General features: G+C 38.4%; 4 protein-coding genes across 14 annotated transcripts in view; 2 read left to right on the top strand and 2 right to left on the bottom strand.

The window, feature by feature from the left end:
• Window positions 1-5,959, top strand: part of LOC114945365 (uncharacterized) — a 99,007-nt gene extending 93,048 nt beyond the window's left edge. For all 4 annotated transcript variants that reach the window (XM_085481936.1, XM_085481933.1, XM_085481935.1 and 1 more), the window contains 3 exons: window positions 1,230-1,402; window positions 2,548-3,085; window positions 3,530-5,959. In XM_085481936.1, the coding sequence (XP_085338062.1) occupies window positions 1,230-1,402; window positions 2,548-3,085; window positions 3,530-3,859 (1,041 nt within the window). In that variant the 3' untranslated portion in view covers window positions 3,860-5,959. The remainder of the gene's footprint in view (window positions 1-1,229; window positions 1,403-2,547; window positions 3,086-3,529) is intronic.
• LOC114945367 (CKLF-like MARVEL transmembrane domain-containing protein 4) lies at window positions 4,038-14,035 on the bottom strand. 4 transcript variants are annotated; one of them, XM_029321567.2, is made up of 5 exons: window positions 12,947-14,035; window positions 7,783-7,937; window positions 7,091-7,264; window positions 6,459-6,557; window positions 4,038-6,197 (listed from the first exon to the last, which is right to left on the bottom strand). In XM_029321567.2, the coding sequence occupies exons 2-5, from the start codon at window positions 7,915-7,917 to the stop codon at window positions 6,063-6,065; spliced, it is 543 nt and encodes a 180-aa protein (XP_029177400.1). In that variant the 5' UTR covers window positions 7,918-7,937; window positions 12,947-14,035; the 3' UTR covers window positions 4,038-6,062. The 4 variants fall into 4 exon arrangements, with proteins under 4 accessions (XP_029177400.1, XP_029177402.1, XP_029177401.1 ...); XM_029321569.2 differs by lacking the exon at window positions 12,947-14,035 and adding an exon at window positions 12,502-12,876; XM_029321568.2 differs by lacking the exon at window positions 12,947-14,035 and adding an exon at window positions 9,842-10,243.
• Window positions 13,494-15,787, top strand: Fitm (acyl-coenzyme A diphosphatase Fitm). The gene has a single exon (XM_029321566.2). It carries the CDS (start codon window positions 13,894-13,896, stop codon window positions 15,064-15,066), a length of 1,173 nt encoding a protein of 390 aa, XP_029177399.1. The 5' UTR covers window positions 13,494-13,893; the 3' UTR covers window positions 15,067-15,787.
• LOC114945363 (uncharacterized) lies at window positions 15,683-23,174 on the bottom strand. 5 transcript variants are annotated; one of them, XM_029321560.2, is made up of 8 exons: window positions 22,803-23,174; window positions 21,451-21,832; window positions 20,101-21,235; window positions 19,464-19,948; window positions 19,068-19,327; window positions 18,552-18,935; window positions 17,824-18,204; window positions 15,683-17,660 (listed from the first exon to the last, which is right to left on the bottom strand). In XM_029321560.2, the coding sequence occupies exons 3-8, from the start codon at window positions 21,218-21,220 to the stop codon at window positions 17,213-17,215; spliced, it is 3,078 nt and encodes a 1,025-aa protein (XP_029177393.2). In that variant the 5' UTR covers window positions 21,221-21,235; window positions 21,451-21,832; window positions 22,803-23,174; the 3' UTR covers window positions 15,683-17,212. The 5 variants fall into 5 exon arrangements, with proteins under 5 accessions (XP_029177393.2, XP_029177394.2, XP_029177392.2 ...); XM_029321561.2 differs by having other exon boundaries at window positions 21,451-21,783; XM_029321559.2 differs by lacking the exon at window positions 21,451-21,832.
• Window positions 23,175-23,694: the final 520 nt, after the last annotated feature.

Below are 23,694 nucleotides of genomic sequence, written 5' to 3'. Positions count from 1 at the left end.
AGTAGTCGTAGCGCATTATTATTAGCGTTATATTATACATAGTGTTTGCTATTATCTAAATAAAATTATATAGATGATTATATATCTAGATGAAATTTGACGTCATCTCATCTTTATATAGATAATATAGAATATGTATTATCTATATATATCTACATCTTAGATGAAAAAAGAAATCTTACCTAAGATGAACTTACATATTTTTATCTTATATATAGCGAAATAATTTTAAAATTATTTAAGTACAACACTGATTATATACATTATTAACGAGGGGCGCGTAGAGAGAATTGCGGAATTAGATAGGCTTCTCGCGAAGTTATCGCGGTGAAAACTTGGAAAGAAATTCAATGTTTCCCGCCTGTCGTTAACCAGTTTAGTCTTTGGAAAAATCGCAAACTGCAGATTTCACATGATTAGCGTACGCGATTTAAAAAACATGGCAGGAAATAGTCAATTAAATTGTACTCATATCAAGAACATATACATATACATATACATATATATATATATATATGTGTGGCGATAAATGCCACAAGAATATTAAAATATATAAAAAATAAAAAATGTACACGAAATACAAATATATGACAAGCGACGAGTGTTAAGGATATCGCGACCGGTGACACAAAATAATAAATAAATAAATAAGCGTCTAGCATGACGAAGGTAGATTATGATTTCCGAATAGAATAAAAAGCGAAAGTCTTCAAAATAATAGATAGACTAATCACCTAAAAATAAAAATAAGGTCGTGGAAAAATCGAGAGAAGCAAGACGATACGCGGCCTCGAAGGGCAGATAGATTTTGACTCGCGCTCGCGATACACGGTTTTCCTCGGTGGAGAGTAAAAGTCTGTATTTAATAATCCGAATAAACGCAGTAAAAGACAATATAATTATAACACCTATTAACTATTCCGTCTTAACGATCCTCTCCCGATTCGCGATATTGATAGAGCAATAATTAACGAACTAAGCTACACACGCTCGACCAAATATATATATATATATATATATATATATATATATATATATATATATATATATATATTGATCGATAAAATAAAAAATCGATAGAATATACGGAGTTTAAAATGCTAATGCAATCATTCATTGTGACTTTTTGCATGTTAAAGATAATCGTATTTTATAATTAATGTAATTAAGGTTTTTTAAATAACAGTGAAGAGAAAGCAGGAAATTACAATTAAGATTTCTTATTTCAGATTTTGGCGTGCATCGCCGCATGTTCGGCACAATTTCAAGAAGGGCAACAAAAAGGGGCACCGATTCCGATACGAGCGACACGTTATCAAAAAATACCGCCACCTCTTCGGCCAAGTGCTGGACCATCACCTTCCTTCCCCAATCAGCGACTTCGCCGGCCGATCTCCTTCAAGTATGCACACGATCATTAATCATCCAATTTAGCTTGAACGGGATGGTTAATCGTGTCGAATAACTCGATAGAGTATGCGATAATTAATTTTTATATATTTCTTTGCTCTAATCATCGTCAACTGTTGAAAATTATAATTAATATTTCAATAGAAAAAATATTTACATTTATTCCTCGACAATGTAATGAAATAGAATGCGACCTTGTTAGAAAACTCAGAATAGAAATAATCGCATACTCTAATAAAGTATCCACATAATCCGTCTATATGGATAGAGTTTCTCAAGCTATTGGAAAGGAAAACCAGTTTGGGTGGTGCACGTATCTACCTAGGAGGTGCAAAATATACTTGCTGCTAATTAATTGAACGGACAATCCAGGTTTGATGCAACGTCCGCGTATTCTTACACGGAGCGGGAAACGTTAAAATACCGGCAATGATTTGAGAATCGTTCTGATTGCGCAATTACTGACAAATTTATCGGGAATTTATCTAATCTTCTGGGTAGACTAGTAAAGCGAAACAAGAAAGTAGAAATACCGTTCCATGTGAGTGGTCACGGATATATATACGTATATTTATTATTACAGAGAGACAAAGAAAAGATGGAGAAAATTAAAATAATCTTCATAGTTTCATACACGTGTCTTTCGTTTATAATTCTCGTTTTTGTAATATCTCTAAAAATTTTTGCATTTCCCATTTACGCGGAAGAGAATCGATAGTTATTACTTATAATAACAATATCGAATGTAAAATAAAGAGCTAATTCAAAATCTAGCGCGATAAATGATGCGCAAAAGTTTTTTCTTTGATTATATGTAATTTATTAAAAATTAAAAATATGCATTTTTAATATATCACATATAATCAAACATAATTTATCGCGCTTCTGAATTAGCCCTTTATTTCACACTGGATATTTAAAAGTATGGTTAATATAATGAATATAATTTAATATTGACTAATATAATTAATAAAATATACGATTAATTAACAGCACATGTGCGCACTCATACACATAAAAATGGCTACAAAAAACTTGCTCTTAAAACCTGCATGTATTACAGGCACACACGTGTGTGTACATAGTATCTAAAATTTAAATATTTGTTAATGTCTTTGTCAAATGATAAAATTATAGACCTCGTGGCCCTGGGGACGACGCATCCGGCACGTTCCGTCCAATTCCACGACCGAATTTGCCGGCGCCCGCGCCGCTGATCGCACAACACGTGAAGCCGGTGAACGAGGAGCCCGAGGAAGAGAACGTGTCGCGCGAATCCCTCCGCGAGCGCGAGGAGTACGAGGAGCCTCGTGATCTGAGCCAGGAACCGAACAGCGAAGAGGAGGTGAGCGAGGAGGTGCCGCGTACGGCGGTGCCTAATCCACCGGTGCGGACGCTCAGTGGTGCGATACCGCTGATCCCCGGACCGTCGCCCGTGTATCGTCCGCCCCAAGCGGTGACGGTGACGGCGACACCGACGAGCGTCATCCGGAGCGGAAGCGTCGCGACGCTACCCCCATCGCCCATTCAGTACCGTCCAACGCAGAAGCCCATTAAGGCTTCGAGGAAGCAGATCGTCGACGATGTCGCGTTCAGACAACCCATCAAGCCGCCGCCTAAACCGGTGAAGCCGTCCCAGGTTTACGAGATTCGCGGCAAGAAGCCGGTAGCACAGGTAAGGTTGATGGAAACTCGTCCTTGAAAATCGCTTCCGAAACAAGCTTATCGCTATGATGAATTAACGTGAAATTATTATGAAACATCGTAAAAATCTGGAATTATTATACAATCGCTTCTCAGCGTACGAAAAAGATTGATGTAAGTTATTTTTCGAAATCGATAAGTGAAAGTCGAAATCATCCGGCGTTGCGCTTGGTTCTTATTCCCAATATCTCGATAATAATTCATAAAATGCGACCGAGAGAAAACCTGTTTACGCGTTACACAACATCGGTCAAATTTGCGCGGAATTACAGTGTGGCGGTGGTCTTTAAATAAGTCTTAGATCATACCAAATTCATAATGCGCCGTGGACCGTGAAAGATACCCTGGGGCTCTCTTTTTTTGGTAGAAAAAGCACTCTTCGACGTCTAATAAAATATTCGAACGTCTGTTACAGATCATCAGGCGATATCAGCACGACAACGAGGACGGTTCCATCACGTGGGGCTTCGAAAACGACGACGGATCATACAAGGAAGAGACGATCGGCGTGGATTGTATAACGAGCGGTAAATACGGATACATCGATCCGGATGGACTCCGGCGCGAATACACGTACGAGACCGGAATTAAGTGCGATGAGGAACAACGGGAAGAGGAGGAGGAGGAAAACGGCTTCGTTGATTACCAGGAGAATAAGCTGGTACTTCCGAACGGAAAGACCATCGATCTCTCGTCGATGGGCAAAAAACAGGCGCGCCGACCTCAATTTCAGTACAGAAATTAAGAGACAAGATTAACTAAAAGCGCGTTTTCCACGCATACTCGCCATCGTCCTCGTCGCCCCCAATCGTAACTCATATGCGATATCATATTCGTGTTTTACAAAGTTTAATTAGAGTTAATAAATAAGTTAAAATGTGGAGAGCTTAGCGCGGTACCAGTAACCCATGTAAGATCATGCATTTAGTGTAAATTACATTTAATAAATAAGTTAATGTATATATATAAATCGAGATATATTAATAATATATATCCATAATACCATCAGCGTAAAATGAGCGAAAACATATCGAGATTGATGCAATTCTTCACAATTTAGCTTGCCACATAACAATACTGATTGGAGAAGTTGCTTCATTTTTTTTGTCATTCAATTTGTCACTCTCGATATCATGAAAGAAACAGATCTTTCCTAAATTAAATACATTTACGAAGATAACTCGTGCGTATATATGTATATATATATCTATATATATATGATCTTATTGATATATTCGTAATATACTTTACATACACAACAGTCACTTGACAAAATTCTTCCTACGTCGAAAGGGCATCGGTAGCGAATCGACTTTCACATTCGCGAGAAACAACAATCTATATAATTATTTCACTGAATGTATTTACCGATGTTGAAGTTTTATTTCGTCGCCCAATCTCATTATGCATAGTAATATCCATAGTAATATTCGCCAGATCTCTTTAACTAGACATCGATATCGGTATATACCGTGAAATGTGTACTTGTACAGGTTCAAAAGGTTCTTGATTCTCTAAAGATAACAAAAATAGTAAATATAGCTTACGCGCGATAGAAAGAGTGCGGTACTCTTCGGTCAACCGTAACAAATTATTCGTGTCCTTGGCATAAAGAATCTCGTGAGTGTCATCGCGCGAAATTACGCGTCGATGATCCGATATGATGACGAATATATGGTAAATATATTCATCGCGAGTCAATAGACTGACTCGAGAGTTAAATAATGTATCTGTATGTATATGTTTGTGTGTGTGTGTGTTCATATGTATGTGTTATCACACTACATTATTCTCTTAATTTTCTTTTCTGTACAATTTGCTTTTGATCCCTCAGGAACTTGCAAAGCGCAATATCGAACAATCTAAAGGATCTATATGACAATCTAAGAAGGCTACATACGACGAAGAGAGGAAAACTGTGTCTTGATATATTCAGTTTCTGCATGCTGTCCTTGTTTGCAAGCGCCCGAATATATTCTTGACTCATATTTTCTGCAGAAATAATACTTTGCTCTCTATTAAGTTCATGTATTTGTATATAATATAAATATTATTATATAAATATTTATTTGAATATATAAATATTTATATAAATATGTACATGTATAATTAATACATATAATTAAATTTAATTGTTCCTTTGTTAAATTCTTGGAGATACAACCGAAAATTCTTCGTTAATGTAAACATTATTCTGCAGAAAACAATCGCACACAACAATGAAATACAAGATTGGCCGGATCAGTTGCAAACAAAGACCCAGAGGATTAAAATAGATCTAACAGTCGCACCGGCACTCGATATCGCGTCCGAGCCTCGCTGTACCATGATGCGTGAAGCGTTGTCTCAATTTCAACAATGATTTAAGATATAGTTTCAACAACGTATATGTATGTATATACATACATATATATATATAGCTCCATGTGTGCATATATATATGTATGTACACGTATATCGTCGCATATAAATAACATCGAATAAAATCGATCGAAAGCGAAGATGCGGCAAACATTATTACAAAATATTAACAATCGTTGTTCGATGGAGGATAATGCATATATATATATATATATGAGCGCATCGCCTCTTCGTATATTAGAATATAAGTCAACGATACGCTACAGCGTAGTGTAGATTATTGCCTTGTTACAAGTACAAAAAAAAATCAGACGAAAGGAAAGTCGAGTGTACGTGCGCGGGTGTAAATAAACGAATGTACGCACGCACCAACACATGCACGTGACGCACACGTGCGAACGAGCGAAAAAAGCATCGCTGACGAGATTCCGCGCGAGAAAGAAACAACACGCTGAAGTTACAAACGAGCTGGCCCCGTAAAAAGGTAACGATATGTGTCGATCGACCGATCGGTCCAATTGGTCGACCGGTGGTCCATTTACCTCGGGACCTCTGTCTCTCCTCCCCTCTTCTTCCTCTTGTATACTTTAATACGCCGGACTGTTGACGGTGGACACTTGTTTCGGCGTGTGTTGACCCTGCGCCAACGCGCCGCTCTTCGCCGCGTTGAATTTCAGCCAAGCATCGTAACCGTATGCCACCATCGCGCAGAAACCGAAAAACTGCGAGAAATATATATCTTAGTTTAAGAGTCTATATACTATTAAATTAATCAAGAAGTATCCTAAACAATACAAAAGTCGAAAAGATATATTTGCTAAACTTGTTTTAACTCTTAATATTGTTACTTTTTACACAATAATTTATTTTTTCTCCTTGTGTCGAAAACATTGATATATCTTTTAACATCTTTTCGATATTTGTATTATTTATTTGAGATATTTGTAATAATAATAATAATAATATATAGAATTTTTATATACCGATGCAACACCGAAGGCCTCGGTGTAGCGCGCGTAATCAGCTGCAAGAGAGGCGGCCAATAGGTAGAAAACTGTCCATACCGTACAGAATATGAATTCCTGAAAATATTGTGTAAGTTAGACATACAGATAACATTTCTCGATAAGAATGAAGACCGTAAAACTGTATTTGAACGTGGTTAAATTCGCACAATCAGCTGATTCAAGAGGGAATGACGTTACTCGACATTACGAAAAGCGCCACGTAATGTTAGGTGTTTACTCTTGGAAAAAAAGAGGATAATCCGGATTATTGAATAATGATTTGACCCAAACGACTGTCCTCGATACGTCGCTCACGATCGATCGTTCACCCGTGAGTATAAAAGTCAGAATGACACAGATCGATTTTCAGAGATTCCTGCGTAGGAACTTTCTAACAGGCTTTCACTCCCTGGTTCCCGCGTATCACGAATATTACATATGCGTGTGTTATCGAACGTATACGACCCGTTCTCCGGGGCCGCCTACTTATTTCTATTTGCATTCGTCTTAGGCGCGGCATACCTCCACGCGAACAAAATAGAGAATTTTGCGTCTAGAAAATATAATCAGGATTAATAGCAGCGTAGGGAGAACCACCGGCTACTTACAATCTTAAGCCACGGAATCTTGGAGAACTTCTCGATAATATGGAACAAGTAGAGGACAAGCAGGATCCCCGTGAACCAGAAACCGCCCATGGCCACGGTATTGAACCATCCTCCCCGGCTGTGGCTGCTCTGGCTCGACACGGTTATGCATATAAATCCCAAGAGATTTAGTACCTGAAAGAAGGGCCCAACGCGATTATCATTCAGGAAATTCTGTGTTGCCCAGCTGTACCGGTGCTATGCACTATGGGCAGGTATAAAGTCTCACGGCTCTTGCAACCGACATCAGATTTAAGAATCCATTGTAGTCTGTGACGCAACCGAGATGTTTATACCGTCGTAATCCCAACTAACGATATAAACGCACGTTCATACTGTGCATATTTAATAGAGAAAACGTGCACTTTGAATTTTCCAATTTCTAATATAATTTTAGCTCACATGCTGTCTCTCATTTAATATTTTCAGAGTTATGGTTATTAGAGAAAGATTTATCTTAATTATTGTAATTACGGCTTAATATCTTTTCTGTAGTATCTTTCAAATTAGTTTTGATAATTAATTTATCAGAATATTGTTGTAAAATGAGAGACATTTGAGGCAGTCTTGAATAAATATTAATGTTGCCTATGTATTCTTTTATTAAGTCCATTTAATTTTTTTTCCCTAGAAAAAGAAATGCATGCACTTACCACTTGCACGATTTTCAAAAGGCCAGGCAATGTCCTCGCATATGACGGATCAAACCGTATATTAGGCTGAGTGGTCGTGGTGGTGGTCGTCACGGTGGTCGTGGTGGTGTGCTGCCCCGGGAAGCCTTGATCCATCGTCTCCGGTTACTCTAAAACTGTAACACAACAAATGCAGTAAGCGTCGCATAGTTTGCGTCACTGCTTTATAAGTTACCGCCATCCGACTCGGACATATGTAAGACGGTGATGGCGATTCTTTGCAAGGGCGCGTCTAACAAATAAACTCGCTCGACCATGGAGCATTGATTGAATTGTATAAACAGTAAAAAAGAGAGATGGACCTTAATGTAAATAAATAAATAATACAAAGACCGCCATCAATGAATGATATAGATGTATGAAAGAATCATGCTGTATACAACTAGGTATACAGGGTATCTGGTAATGTTTAACCGAGCAGGAAAATCCTTTGCCATTTTGCGATCTTCGGAATAAAATAGCGCAATTGGCCGATCTTTTTTAATAAGAAATTAATTAAAAAAGATGGACCAATTTGCTCACAAGTGCGCGAAAAAAGACACCCATTTATTTTGCGATTAGGGGCGCGACAAAGCATTAAGATTAATAATCAAATTTATTTATGCATTGTGCAATTGTAACATTGAGTTGTCTCTGTGCTGTTTTTTTTGCCGACTTGGCTGATATTTTTTAATTAATTTCTCATTAATTATTGTATGGAGATTGTAAAATAGTAGAGAATTTTTCCTCAGTTTAACTCCAGTTATACCTGCACAAAATGAGTAGAGATTACCGGATACCCTGTTTATGATGTACACTATAATATTATATATGTAAATGCAAAGCGTATTTGTCAAAGCATGTATGTTTGTTTATTCGAATGTATAAATAAGAAGCACTTGTTGAGTTGATTTTTGTTCTAAAAAAATATCGCGTAGAATTTAGCAAACCATTTGAAATGATAGAATTTAGATACATATAAGCTAAAAACTTTGAATAATTATAAAAAATTAATTTAAAATTTTCTTTGACATTTAATCTAAAAATATTTACTCGAGTGATATAATTGAAAAACATTTAATGATAAATTAAACTTAAAATTTACAAAGTCTAAAGAACACAATAAAGTTATATATCATAGATTAGGCAAATAAAATATTATCTTTTCAAGATGTGAAATTCATTCAAAAAAATACTAGAATAAATAAGTGATGTGATACGACTGATCTAGTTCTAATGTTCTAATATTATTTATTATCTTACGTAGCGCTTTATATATTTATTCTCACAGAAATTTGTTTAGAATTAACTCAACGACTTATAGTACAATCTCGTTGTAATAACATGCCTTCGTACATATTTCCATCTAATCGATAGTACCTCTATTTATGACTATTAGAGAGACTGATTTCACTTATCTTTTATACGTATATATTTATCGATGACAAATTGGCGTTCTCTAATTTATAATATTTTTAAGATTTTGTTGCTCTTAGTTGGAGGACCGGCTTACGATCTTACTTAATTAATCTTGCTTCAGATATAATTCGTCGAGAACGAGCGTGAGACAGGAATGAGAGCGAGGCAGATAGAATACACACATTTTATGAAATTACTTTGACTTTCACAGATCGCAGATAAGAGATTCGAGATTCACTCACTCAACGAGCAAAAGAAAATAACTCGCGATCCTTATAACCGGAGCAAAAATCGATCGAAGCATTATGTATATATATACGTGCTACGGCGTGACATATTATCTCAATCACTCGTAAATACGTTCGCTGAGATTATATTTTCCATTAAATCTCACACTTTTCTTTTACGTCGGGAATATTAAATACTTGTATAATTCTCAATAAAAATAAAAGGTTAATAATAAAATCGTCGCTTGCGTTAATTGCTCGCTGTTAATTCTTTGCACTATACTTACTCTCGTAACCGCTGATCGATCGACCTATATATATATATATATATATATATAGGTATATATAACTACACGAGATATACCGGCACCTATATATGTGTACGCTCTATATACCTGAACAAGCGATTTGTCGCACTTTCCGTGATTAACGTGCAATTAATGTCCTGCGAGAGGACGCCGCGCCGGAGATATGGAACCGCGATCGACACCGAAGGACGCGAAAATGAAAACGTCGCGCGGATCGATTACGAGGAGCTATCGTGCAGGCGTAAAAGGCGTAAACGCGTTTGCGTCGACGATAACGGATGATCGATGCGCGCGCGTCTGGTTTCCCGAAACTCCGAAACAGTCGATATTCCATCCAAATTATTTTTGAAAATTATTATTAACACGACGAAGAGAAGATGTAAGAAAAAAACCACGATTTTATATACACTTCACTTTTTTCCCCGACCTTCTATTTGAGAACGCGGAGAGAAGCTTCACGTGGCTGTCACTCGAATGACAGCTGGCAAAAGCTGTCACGAGAGAAGAGATCGTAAGCATGTGTTCGCAGGTTTTTTTTTCAGGAGAACATAATTAAATTTTTTTAATTTTTTGTTCTTTCTTAATTTTATTTTATTTATTTTTTTGTATTAAATATGAAAATAAATTTCAGGGTTTATTCAAAAGAAGAGCAAATGCTTAATTTTTTTATTAATTTCAAGGGGGGAAAATGTCTCTCTTGTCTCCTGTGATCGTAAAAGAGCTTCCGGTCAGAATTTAAAGAGGCACTCTTGGGTTACAGACCGCGGTATTATGTCAGTCGAAGCGCATTGCTGCAGGAGAGAATTACTTAATTTCACGGCATGAGGTCATCCCGAGACTGGAAATAGATAGTGACAGGTCACGTGAATAGCGCGACGTAAAGCGAGGCGCGGCCGCGGATACACGTGGTTCATTAAATCCACCTCCTCGGAAAAAATGAGTGAAAATATTCCTATTTATTATAATGCGACAAGTATTGCGTCGTAAAACGATTCATTATGCCGGGTGCGTGTGTATTACTCATGTTATATATGCATATTTATTCTCTTCAATAATACGAGTTATCATCATCATTATTATTATTATTATTATTACTCAAGAAAATATTTTCTGAATTTTTCAAAATTTATTAATTAGAGTAAAGAGAATTTTTTTATGAATATCATTTGACATGTGCCAAATTCAGAATTAGTCAAAATTTTTAATTGTTAAATACGACGAGCATTCTGAAAAGTTAAATTTGTCACGATATATTTATTCCGTTCGATAATACTATTTTCTGATCTAAAATTTATTATTAGTGTACGAAGAAGAAATTTTTATGAATATAATTTGGCATGTGCAAAATTTAGAATTAATCGAAGTTTCAAATTTTTTGTTAAATACGACGAGCATTCTAAAAGTTAAATTTGTCACGATATATTTATTCTGTTCAATAATACATTGTTATACTCAATAATACATCATTATTACTCACGAAAATATTTTCTGATCTAAAATTTATAATTAGTGTAAAAAGAAATTTTTTTATGAATATAATTTGACATGTGCAAAAAATTCAGAATTAGTTAAAAATTTGTTGTTAAATACAACAATCTTGAAAAATTAAATTAAATAAAATTGTCGCAATAATTTATCATTACACACATTCTTGGGTGACACATTACTAAGGGTCGGTTGTTGCAACTCTTGATAAGTTTTACCCGATAAATAGCATATCTTTGTGTCTCCTTTTTAAAACTTATCTGAAAAATGACAAAAATATGCTATCTGTTAAGTAAAACTTACCGAGAAGTTGAAAAAATCCGCCCTAAATACACTAAACATTCGTAATCTCTTTTTTAGAATTCATTCGCTATTAGTAATAACTTTTACATCGTAAAACTGCATATGTGAATCATATCTCTTATGAATCAATATTTATACATTGACTCGAGTCATATTTTTCTCCTCATAATTGACGATAGTATCAATACTTATTGCAAACCATATATCTCATTATCAGAGATAAATATGAAATTATGAAATACTTATGTGCGTATCGAGCTAAATTCTAATAAAAAACAATTGTTTGCGATTGGAGATTCTCATTATCAGAGATAAATATGAAATTATAAAATACTTATGTGCGTATCGAGCTAAATTCTAATAAAAAAATAATTGTTTGCGATTGGAGATTAAGAATAATTCAGAATTTGATTAAACGGAAGAATCAAGCCGCGCTTATTCGGATCGAAGGAAACTATCAGCGATCACACATGTTGCGTGCACGTCGCGAAAAGGAATGCATCGCGTTTGCTCGAAACGCCGCGCGTAGGTGGAGAAACGTCGATTATTCGCGCGCGCATATCGAGATACGGGAAATGTCAAATTTAACCGAGATTTGTTGCGTGCGAATGAAAAGGACTCGAGCTTGAGGGACGCGACGCCATATGTCGAATGTCATCGATTTGGCAAAAAGTCGACGGCGTCGCGTATTCATAAATAAAAAGCCCGTTTGCGGGCATATCGATCAATTCTGTGTTTAGCCCTACATGAAAAAATATACTTCGGGCATATTATAACAAATATATACATAATTGAAGCTTAAAATAATCTGTAATATTTTACTCGCGCGTTGCATATATCATTAGTCATTACACGCATGCAACGCTTTTTATGCATGAAAAGCGACTTATAATTGCTTCTAATCAGACAAAATTACAACGAAAACAAGCGCTGCAATTCTCATTTATGCAACGACTTACGCAAGGAAAGGATGTTTATCGAATTATTCTCCGAGTTGCTTCGTTTTTTTTCGCCGTCGATCGAATAGAGAAATCGTACAAAAAAAGATTCGCCCATTCAAACGACTCGTGCGAGATTCACGCGAGCTACGCCCCGCATTGTTCTCTCACGCACGAATAAGGGACGGAGAAAGAGAACGAGAGAGACGAGACGAGCAAAGGAACGTACACGTCGAATTAACACGGTTATCGACTAGACGCGCGTCAAGGAGGTCGTGCCAACGCGGAGTCGCAACCGGAAGAATGAAAAAGGCACACTTGAAGCACGCACAAATACACGGGCAGAAAATCTCCCCCGGGTAGCTTCGAAGGCGACACGTCGCGAGAAGCCAAGAATCGAACGTAGTACTATATATATGTATACATAATATATATATACATATATATATATATATATTGTTATTACCGTTCCACCTGTTACTGCTCTCTGCTCCGCTTCCGCTGCTCCTCGTCGTCCGGTCGCCTCGCCTCTTCCGGGAATTCACAGTCGCGCCACAAAGTTTCACGCTGTCACTTTTTTCACCTCTGGAGAGACGCTGGATCGAACGGGAAGCGTCGTAAAACTACGCGCGCGATCGCTCCCGACGCGAGTCCACGAGTCTCCGCTTCGCGTCCCGGCGTGTCAAGCGTTCCCCCTCTCTTTCCTTCTCTCTCTCCCTCTCTTTCGACGTCCTTGAAGCGCGAAAAAGATGAGAGTCGGGCGTCGAAAGTCTACGGAACGGAGCAACGTTTGCGAAAGTTTACTCTCGACACGCTAATGTACTCGCGTAAATTAACCGGAACGCACGATTAGCTTAACGTTTCGAAACCGTCGACCATTTTGGACTGGACGCTGCTCGCCGCCGGCGGCCATATTGCGCGCTTGCGCGCGCCATCTAGCGGCGAATTTTATAAACTCGCGTCGATACACAATTACCGACTGAGTTTGACAGTTACCGTCGATAACTGTCAAACTCGGTCGATCGCGCAGAGTCGTCGTGACAGCGTCAATAGAGCGTGAAATGATATATAGATTTTCACATGATTGCTGTACATGAAGAAGAACCTAAACGTACTCCGGGGGCAAAGAACACTTATGACACGCATAGTAATGTGGAACGAAGAAGAGGGGATCGGATCAAACAGTGGATGACGAAGCAGCTTTTACCCCGAGTCCGAGGTACGATTTGAGGCGAGACTTTCGTTGGAACAGGCAGCGCCGATTTGGACATCTTCCAGCATCTCCTAGAGCAAGTGATGCGTCTAACCTAAAAGCTCGAAGCCAGTGAGATGTCTGCAGGTGACGTCTTCGAGTATCAGGCGTGTCGATAACCTAATCTAACGGGATTCGGGGGATTGAACGGAGGAGCCGCGATGGCGACAGGTAAGCGACGAAGCAACTATACGTCACCCGGAAATCCCGGGCCCACCGGCAGCGGTCTACGCTCGATGAACTTCCGGCCGAGTTCCACCCAGGAGGATCGCGGCGGCACCCGGCCGACCGCGGCGCCGAGCTCCATCGGCCTCATCCTCATCACCATGCTGCTACACTTGTGCAAAAAGTCCCTGCTCTTCGACACCCGACTCAAGGTCGCGATCTACTGCGGCACGATATTCGCGGTTTCTCTGATCGCGGACTTTGTCTCGATGCCGCGCAGTTACTTCGCCAGGTCCGACAACGCTCTGAACCAGTACTTCGTCAAGTGGGGCTGGGGCTGGCTCCTATCTGTCACCGTGCCCTGGGTCGCCCTGACGGCCCACACGTTGGGCTGCGGTCGCAGGCAGATCCTGCTGCGACATCTGGCCCGGGTGGGCCTCGCCACCGTCGCCTGGCTCGCCTGGACGAAGCTGTTCAATTACATCGAGACGAATTACGGCAGATGCCTGCAGACCCGCGACATGCAGATTCTGTACTCGAAGCCCAAGTGCCTGAAGTCGGGTAAATTTTGGAGCGGCTTCGACATATCCGGCCACACGTTCATCCTGATCTACTCGAGTCTGATTCTGGCAGAGGAAGGCTCTTCTCTGGTAGGATGGGAGGGTATCAAGGACCTGGTGATGCGCGAAGAGCACACTCGAGCAACCCCGAGCGAGACGAGCCGCGGACCGCTGCGTAATCTCTCGGACACCGACCTGGAGTTTCTGAAGAAGGCGCATCGGGCGCTCACGCCGTATCTGCGGGGTCTCTTCGTGGCGATGACGTTGCAACAGCTGTTGTGGGACATCATGCTGGTGTCGACGATGCTCTATTATCACATCATGATCGAGAAATTCCTGGGCGGCGTGGCAGCGGTCCTTACATGGTACATTACTTATAGGTGGTGGTACAAGTTGCCCAAGATTGGCCTGCCGGCTCCCGGTGACGGTCTCTTCAAGTACAACGAGGTAAAACCGAGTCCGGAGCTCAGCGCCAGAGCGAGACGTAGCACCTTGAACGGCGTCAATTCAAAGTTCATGGGAATGCCGTTCAGAAGTATGCAGGAAACCGCGGACTCGAATCTAACAAACAGAGTATCGGACCTCGACGCTCCTACGTCGAGGGTGTAAGACAGTGTGTTGTTTTCTTCGCTATGTTTAGAGAGACTCTTGATACTTGAACGTTTCAACGGTGCAGAGTGAATTATATATTTTATATGCAACGACTCGGCATTTGAAAGCATATCTTGGCTAACGCTTGTAACGTTACACTAAACAATCGTACAACTGTATATAATCGTATGTTTCGCGTAAAATTGTTGTCTGTATATATACGGTACTTATAAAGTATCCGAATGTTCGGCGCTCCTCTTCTAGGTTTAAGTACAAAGCTCAAATAAATAAGATACAATTTCACTTAATTTTGATGGATACATAAATACACGCTATTCATTCATACACACACATATACACACATTTATTTATCGCTTTGTCTTTTTATGCCTAAATGCTTAAACCTCGGATTTCATACGATAAAACGTACACATGTGTTAAGATATCTTCAATGTTGAGATGCGACTCAATCAAGTTCATCTAAACGGGACGGCTTATATTAGATGCTTTTAAGTTGTACGGCGTTTATTTATAATTATATTATTTATATTTATTTATAATTATATAAATGGGAGCATGCGTCCATTTAATCGGCGCCTCTATGGATTGTTAAATAAAAATAAGACATGTTAACTTAATCTGTTTAGAACCAAAGAGAGAGAATCAGTATCTTTGATAATACTCTCTTCTGGATTTTGTTTTGTAACTTATATATTTAATAAAGTCTGTTGTTAACAAAGTGTTTTTTCCTTAAATTAATAGGCTGCATAAAATTAGCATAGTTTATGCTGTAATATTATTTATATATACGGAAGCAAAGTATAAAATATATACGGTTTCGTTATGAAATCTTCCTCGCACGTAATAAAATTGCTGTATTTATGAGAGACAATATATTCTTTATTATTTTGGGAATTATATTCTTCCGATGAACGAAAGATTATCTAATATCGCAGGTCATTAGTCACTTATCAAATTCTCATCGATGTTTCTCTACTTTCATTAAAAGAAAATATATTTTTACACATTCGAGATTATGCTGTTACATAAATCTCACTAATTTTATTTCTATATATTTATTATATTTTTAAAAATGTTATTTTTGTTGCGCCAAATTTATTCTTTTGTCATTAATCATTTTTATGCCATTAATGGAAAGTTAGCACTATGTTTCTCTGATTTTACTAACAAATATCTTGCTTCATGAAAAATTGATTTATTTGCGCTTTCATATTCAAAGTGCAACAATCGTTACAGATATTTCAAAATGCATTTACAATTGCAAAATAATCCTTACATTTGACAACATGGGGACCGATAAATCGTTTGTTTTTAATGCTACTTTTTATGTTTGTTCAAATAAAAGTGAAGTATAAAATAAATATTTATACACACACATGTGATTATTCATACATTTCTCAGTTATAAAATCGTTGCTCCAAACCATTAGAAATAAGAGCGCGAGATGGAGTGATATTTTATAAAGCCGGCTGCTTCGACATTTAATATTAGAAAAAGAAAAATTTGCAATTACTGAGGCAAAAATCGAGCTTGTAATCTGAGAACTCTATAATCTGCTGACATTACTTGGAGAATTTGTCTTTTCAGAAATGTTATAATCTATGACAATACAATTCTTCACGCGCATATACATTAACGAAATTGAAAATTAACTGATATTTAATATAAATTATGCATCGTGCATACACACATATATGTGTACAAGAATCAATATGTACTTATATATGGTACACATCATATAACGTAAACTAGGCATGTATTTCTTTTGCTTTAAATTTTACACACTTATTTAATAGTTATTAAATCAAAAATCGGAGCGAAACTGTACAGCACTACTTATGTTTACACGCTTATTTGAGAAAAAAAATAGAACAGAAGAAATAATTTTAGTTAAAGAAATAAATTATGATAATAATGAAGAGTTTAATTCTGTATATTTTTTGTAAAAATGAGAACATATATCATCATAATCTAACACACTTTGCGTATCTCGTTATTCTGCGCTGATGATGATAATGATAATGATGATGATAATGATGATGATGATAATGACAGTGATACTAATTACACGATGTGTCTAGAAAACGTTTAATACATACGTATTTATATCTGAAGATTCGTCAATCAATTTCTCTTTTTTTTTTTAAACCTTTGATCTTTTACGAGCAATCGCGTCTTCTACGGCTTTCAATTGCTTTAACAATTCCTCGCGACGCGAGCTGACCTTTTTAGCAGCCTTGGCCGCAGCCGCGGCTACTTGTGCCTTGCTGTCAATCAACGGCGGTGACTCGAGAGACCGTTTTTTACCTGCCACAAGTGCACTACGGTCGATCTTTTTCACCGCTGTAGCGTTGCTTGTAGGTTTCAGCGTGAGTTTAATTTGTTGCTTCGCGCCGCTCAACTTCAGAGCGTCCATGCCCTTGGAATCTTTACGTGTTATCGGCGGTGTCGAGCCTTTCCTTCTACGCGCCTCGCTGGAGGACGAGGAGTAACTCGATTCGCTAGAATCGCTGCTGCTTCCGCTGCTCTCCGATCCAGAACTACTGTGAAACGATTTAGAATGTGCTTTTCTCCGATCTCTTTCTCTTTGTCTTCGTGATGCATAATAGATGCGATAGAAATAAAGAAAAAGGCACACAAAAATAAATTAATTATTTTAACCAATAAGACTAATTTTTAATAATATCAAATTAAAATTTTTTATACTTTCATAATATTTCAGTCGTATTAAATTTATGAATTAACTTTGCTCACCTAGATCTGGAGCGACTTTTAATGATTTTGGCCACGGCAGCTGCAGCTATAGCAGCTTTTTGCTCTCTAGCTTTTTCATGATGACGCTGATGTGAGGAGACTGGACTTGGAGCAGGTGGATTCAATCCAGCTCGTCTATGTAGAGTACCCGTTGTAGGAGAGATAGAGCCTTTGGGTGGACGAGGAGATGGAGCAGGAGGATTCATTAGCATGGCGCCTCGAGGTGCAGCTGCGGTAACGGCTGAAGGATTGGCGGGTGGTGATGTGATAACAGTTTTGCTTTTGCCAGTGGAACGGGTTCTAGCGGAAGGTGATGGTGAACGGGACCTGGATAGGGAGTCGTAAGAACTGTAGCTAGAACGGCTCGAGCTACGGCTAGAACTAAAAAGATTATATTCTTATACCTTTTTCTTCTACACAGGATATTACGAAATATTTGTCATTTATAATATCCTTCCCCCTCCCTCCCTTTTTATCATGTGCCATTTCTTCATAAAAAATATTATGAAATGTATTCTCGCGCGCGTAAAATATTATTACGAATGATAAGTTATCTTTAACAAATATCTATTAGGGTGCTATTTTCTTATTTTTCTTTAATATTAAGGCTCTTGGCTTCTCGCCTCTGACATCACAATCTAACATGATCGCAACGAGATCCAGGAGCCTTAATACCGACAATTAAAAATAGGCGCGAATAATCAACGGCAATTAAATACGAATAATACCTTGTCGAGGAATAAGAAGAGCCCGAAGAGTACGATTGCCGACGAGATCTACGTGATGACGTGTTACGACGCACAGTGCTCGGAGACTTGCGTCGCATCCACGGATCCGCCCATTCGTCGCCCCGGCCTCTTTCGACAGGTGGTGGTTCCTCTTCCCGCCATGGTTTCGTCGGCGGGATACGTTCGACGATAACTTCCCGCGATGGCCGCTTATGTTTCTTCTCATACTTCTCGTAATAATCTCGCTCTCTCTCGCGTTCTCGATCTCGTTCCCTTTCTCGATCGCGAGGATGCGGTGGCGGAGAAACCGATGGCGCACCGCGTGGAATCGCGTGATAATCGAGACGATCTCGATATTCACGAGAATCTTTATAGTGCACTCTCCTAAAAAATAAAAATAGCATAGAACAGATCCGATCGAGTAATTATTTTGTATAATATACATATTATTAAAATAATTTGTTTTTTTCTTAAGAGAACTGACAGTCATATGATGTATATCGTTTCTGTTCTCACCTATAATAATCGGATGATACAGGTGGAGGATAATATCCTCCCTCAGGTTCCTCGACATATCTGTCTGGCGTAGGTCTGGCTGGCACTCTGCGTTGTGATACTTCGCGTTGTGGCCATCTTTCAACTGGTGGCTCGGGACTAGCAGCTCTCACGTAATATCCAGCTTCTCGATCTAATTCATCCTGCCCTAAACTCAAGTTCATTTTTTTCTCTTCAAAATCCATGTCTGATTCCTTCCGTTTATTCGCTTTACGCATCATCTAGATAATTAGAAATAATAAAATTATTATATTTTTATAATTATACTATTATAATATAGTATTGTTTATAAAATTATTAATTACATCAACAAAAAAATAATACATGTAATACTTTGTACAATTTTATGTAACTTACTTCCTTAGCATGGCGCAGGCCACGCTCCCAGGCCGATTCAGTTGGCGTTTCTTCCACTTTAGGTGGATGGGCAGGAGCACCATAACCAGGTAAGGACCGAATATTCGGTCTGTCGATGTGCGGCCTAAATTCATGTGGCGCGGCGGCGGCGTGTGGCGGATATGCCATAGGCCTCACCATATCGAACATAGTGTAGTTACCTTTATCCGTCACTCCTGGATGCAAAAATCTACAACTAACACCCCACGTACACTGTCCGCGATTATAAAAACGACACACTGGTCTAGGCTCAGTTTCTTCTGGTCGTGCGTCATCCCCATCGCTAAGTTCTCCTTCCTCCAATTCAGATTCTTCTTTCTCACCTTCTTCCTCGCCCTCTTCCTTATCATTCATTTCACTGGATTCCTTTGGCTTCGCTTTGTCCTTGTCTTTATCTTTATCTGTATTCTCTTTAATTTCTTTTGTACCTGGTGCTTCAGTTTCACCTGCAATTTTATCAATACAGTAATTATAATTTTAGTGATACTTAAGACAATCTTTCTTTAATATAACAATGTTTTGTAAACACAATTAATATAATATTCAAATGTATAAGTTTTGAAATATAAACTTAAATTTCTTTAAATAATATATTTACCTTCGTCACGTTCATCTTTCCATTGACCATCGGCTTCAAAGTCTAATTGTTCACTTTCCTCTGTCAAACCAACCGGTGCAGTTTTATCTTCTTTCTCTGTATTTTCTTCCTCCTTAACAATTTCTTGTTTCACATCCTGTTCTTGAGGCTTATCTATTTCTATGTTCTGTTCCGTAGGTTCTTCAGGACCATCCATACTTTCAAGATCCGACACATCCGATAAATCCTCGCCATGAGTAATAGGTGCAGGTTTAGATTTAGACATGGGTTCTGGTTCGTCCTCGATATCCCCATCCGAGATTTGTTCGCCGTCCAATTCGTTAAATGAACCATTCTTATCTTCGTCTTCTTCCTCGGGAGAACGAGGACCTGAATGCATTGGCGAATGTTTATCCCATTCTTGATCATCCATAGGAGACGCTGGACCAGATTTGAATGACTTTGGTGAACTCCTCGGCGACATCAAGGACTTGACAGAACTAGGACCCGATCTGGGCGATTTTGGTGAACTTTGTCTGGACTCGCTATTTTTGTACGAATACGATTTTAACGAATTATCGGCGGATCTCTGCGCATCTACTTCGAGATCAGACGCTTTCGATTCGGCGTCTTCAAAGCGCATAGACTTGGAATCATTCGGAGGAGAAAGACACGATCCGTTGTCCTGTATAGGAGATCGAGACGAGCTACGATTCGATCGAAGTGACTCGATAGAGTTGGGTCCCGAATGATGAGAGTTCGGTGACTCGTATGGACGATATGTTGGCGACGAGGGTTGGTGATATGTCGGCGACATGGGTGACGGTGACATTGGCGGTGGAGATTTCGATAAACTACGCAACGATCTTAAAGAACCCTCCTCGCTAGGTGACAGTATCCCAGATTGTACCGATTTCGGCGATAACGGTGTGGATCTTGGTGATTTCGATTCTGCACCCGACAATGGCGATCCAGGAGGTGACTGTACCTCGGAGATGATAGAACTCGCAGACTTTCGTCGTTCGGATCCCGAGGAATGATGCGAATAGCGCGACGATGTCACCTCATCCGTGATAGTAAGTCGATTCCTATCTCCGTCATATCCCTCCGAGGAAGTGCTATCTGTACCAGAGTCCGACATAGTCGAAATTTCACCCTGTAAAGCAATAGAGGTTTATTAAAAGGCGGCAGATGAACTTTAGACAAACGGGAACGGGAATGTCTTGATTATGAAATTTTTAAATGTAAACCCATTCACAAATGTCTCTCTTACTTGATAAGTTAATGCTTTGTTTTTTTTTTACTAGGCGTTTCACCGACCGCATGTGTGTAGCACTGAAAAATCTGCATCAATAGCATCGCAGGGCTTACCTGTGTCAATCAGAGCCTGTGAAGTATTCGCTCTTGATAGCACAACGCGCGCGATCCATATTGTGTCGAACATACTTTTTTTTATGTCACAACTTTTGACAACTTTTCTTTTTATATCAAAACTTTTATACTTTATTTATATTTAAACTTTGAGAACTTTGTTTATCACATGTTACGATACATACTGTTTTTTTGTCAGGTTTTTTCTTGCGCGGAACTTTTTAAAGTGTTAAACTTTCAACTTGAACACAACACAAACTAAGAAAGTACCGATAAACCACGAACCGTTTCTTTTTTTGTACTGCACTAAACTATAGCGAACGAACTTTCAACCTGAAAGAATATCTTTTGGGCCTATGGAAAGAAAGAGAACAGGAAAGGACTAGGGGCAAGTGGAAGAACAAAGACAAGAATATGAAAAAAGCTTAGTGCAATAATGGCACATCCCAGTAGTGTAGTTCTAATTATTGTTCTTGGCAAAATATAATTCAATAGCTAAGCGATATTATAAATTGTAAACATGTTACTTTTAAGAAAAGAGTATATTATATATTTCAATACCTTCTTCTAGTTTTACACTTTGATTGGATTAAATTTTGCCATGTGCAAATATGATAACATTTTCATAAACATTAATCAAAATATGAAAAAAAAAACTTATGTTGTGTGCACACCACATGAAACGACAACAGAATCTCAACAGTAATGATTGCAGTAATAATATTTAATTAATAAATAACAGAAAGGAATCTATTATATCCAGAGTTGCATCGTATTAAAGAAGCTCTATATAATCATCGTCATCATTTACATAATATAATTTTGTAAATTCTTATTTCTGTTTTGGAAGAATATATGTATTATATCCAGAGTTGCACCGTATTAAAAAGACTACATAATGATGATCATCATTCAAATCATTTACATAATATAATTTTGTAAATTCTTATTTCTGTTTTGCAAGCTGAATATATTATACCCAGAGTTGCACCATGTTAAAAAGACTCTACATAATTATCATTATCATCTATATTTTGTAAATTCTTATTTTTGGAAGACGCATTATATAAAACATACATGAAAAAGTGGCTCAAGAAATGAATAAATTCCTCTTCCTCGTTCAAGAAAGAAACAACTGATAGATATTATCTCCAACTAAAGAAAGATGGAGAGCTAGAAGAGGTTAATCAAACGATAACGACGACGACGTCAATACTATACTGCGATCAAGACTGCGAGATAGATAGGGACAGTGATAGTCGTGTCGTAATTTTGTTCGTTGCAACTTTTACGAAGCATGGATCGCATTTCGATATCCTGCCCGTACCGAGTGTCATCGTAGAACCTCTTACCTTGATCACGCGTTACTCTGCCCTTAGGGGCCTCAGGAGATCTCGACACTCCGAGGCTCTCCAAGGCGGCCGGCGTCACCCGCAGAATTAACGTGCACGAGAGCCGTGTCCGGACACTCAATCGTTTCCTCCAGGGCGGCGTACGACAGGCTGCACCCGTCCGAGTATCGGAATCTCAGACGTCGTGCGCCGCGAATCCTCTCTCTCTCTTTCTCTATCGCGCCTCTCTAAACAACTCTCGTCGCGGATCACCGAAGAGAACAAAGCACAAACGATATACTGAAGAAGCCGAGGGAAAATGTGAGATATCTTGCTCGGAATGAACCTCCTCGACTTCTTCCACCGGAAACCACCGATCCCCCATTTTCCTGGAGCCGACCAATCGGCTTCTAGCGCGTCTAGTAACAAATTCTTCTTCTTCTTGTTTGACTGGAGCTATAAAAGCTCATACACCATTTTTAGACAATTATGATTAGACAGGCTTCAGTCTTTTTTTTTTTTTTTTTTTTTTTCTATGTCTCTTCAATACTCAATTGGTTAATTTCTAGAATCTATATCTTGACTCCTGTGCGTTTCGTAAACTTGTATAGTTCTTCGTATATTATGTTCTGCTTGGAGCTAGTAACAAATTACGCCACAGTCATAGATATGATGATATGTAGATTGTGCATTGGTTTTTTTTTGCTCTTCACAAACCGTAATCATATTTTTGTGGAGTTGATAAAATATTTTGTGAAATCTTTGGAATAAAAGGAAGTAATAAGATAAATATTTATTATTAAATATGCATCAAATTAAATAATATGTGTTATAATATTTATTTATTATATTTGACAATACTTTATTGGTCAATTAAACACGGAACTCTCTGATTGGCCGATCGTGATATTCA

This window comes from Nylanderia fulva, unplaced genomic scaffold, assembly GCF_048542155.1.
Source record: "Nylanderia fulva isolate GAGA-0341 unplaced genomic scaffold, ASM4854215v1 Scaffold2, whole genome shotgun sequence".
NCBI classification, from domain to species: Eukaryota; Metazoa; Arthropoda; class Insecta; order Hymenoptera; family Formicidae; genus Nylanderia; species Nylanderia fulva.
Note: the sequence above shows the minus strand (reverse complement) of the source record. Positions and strands in the feature narration are given on the sequence as shown.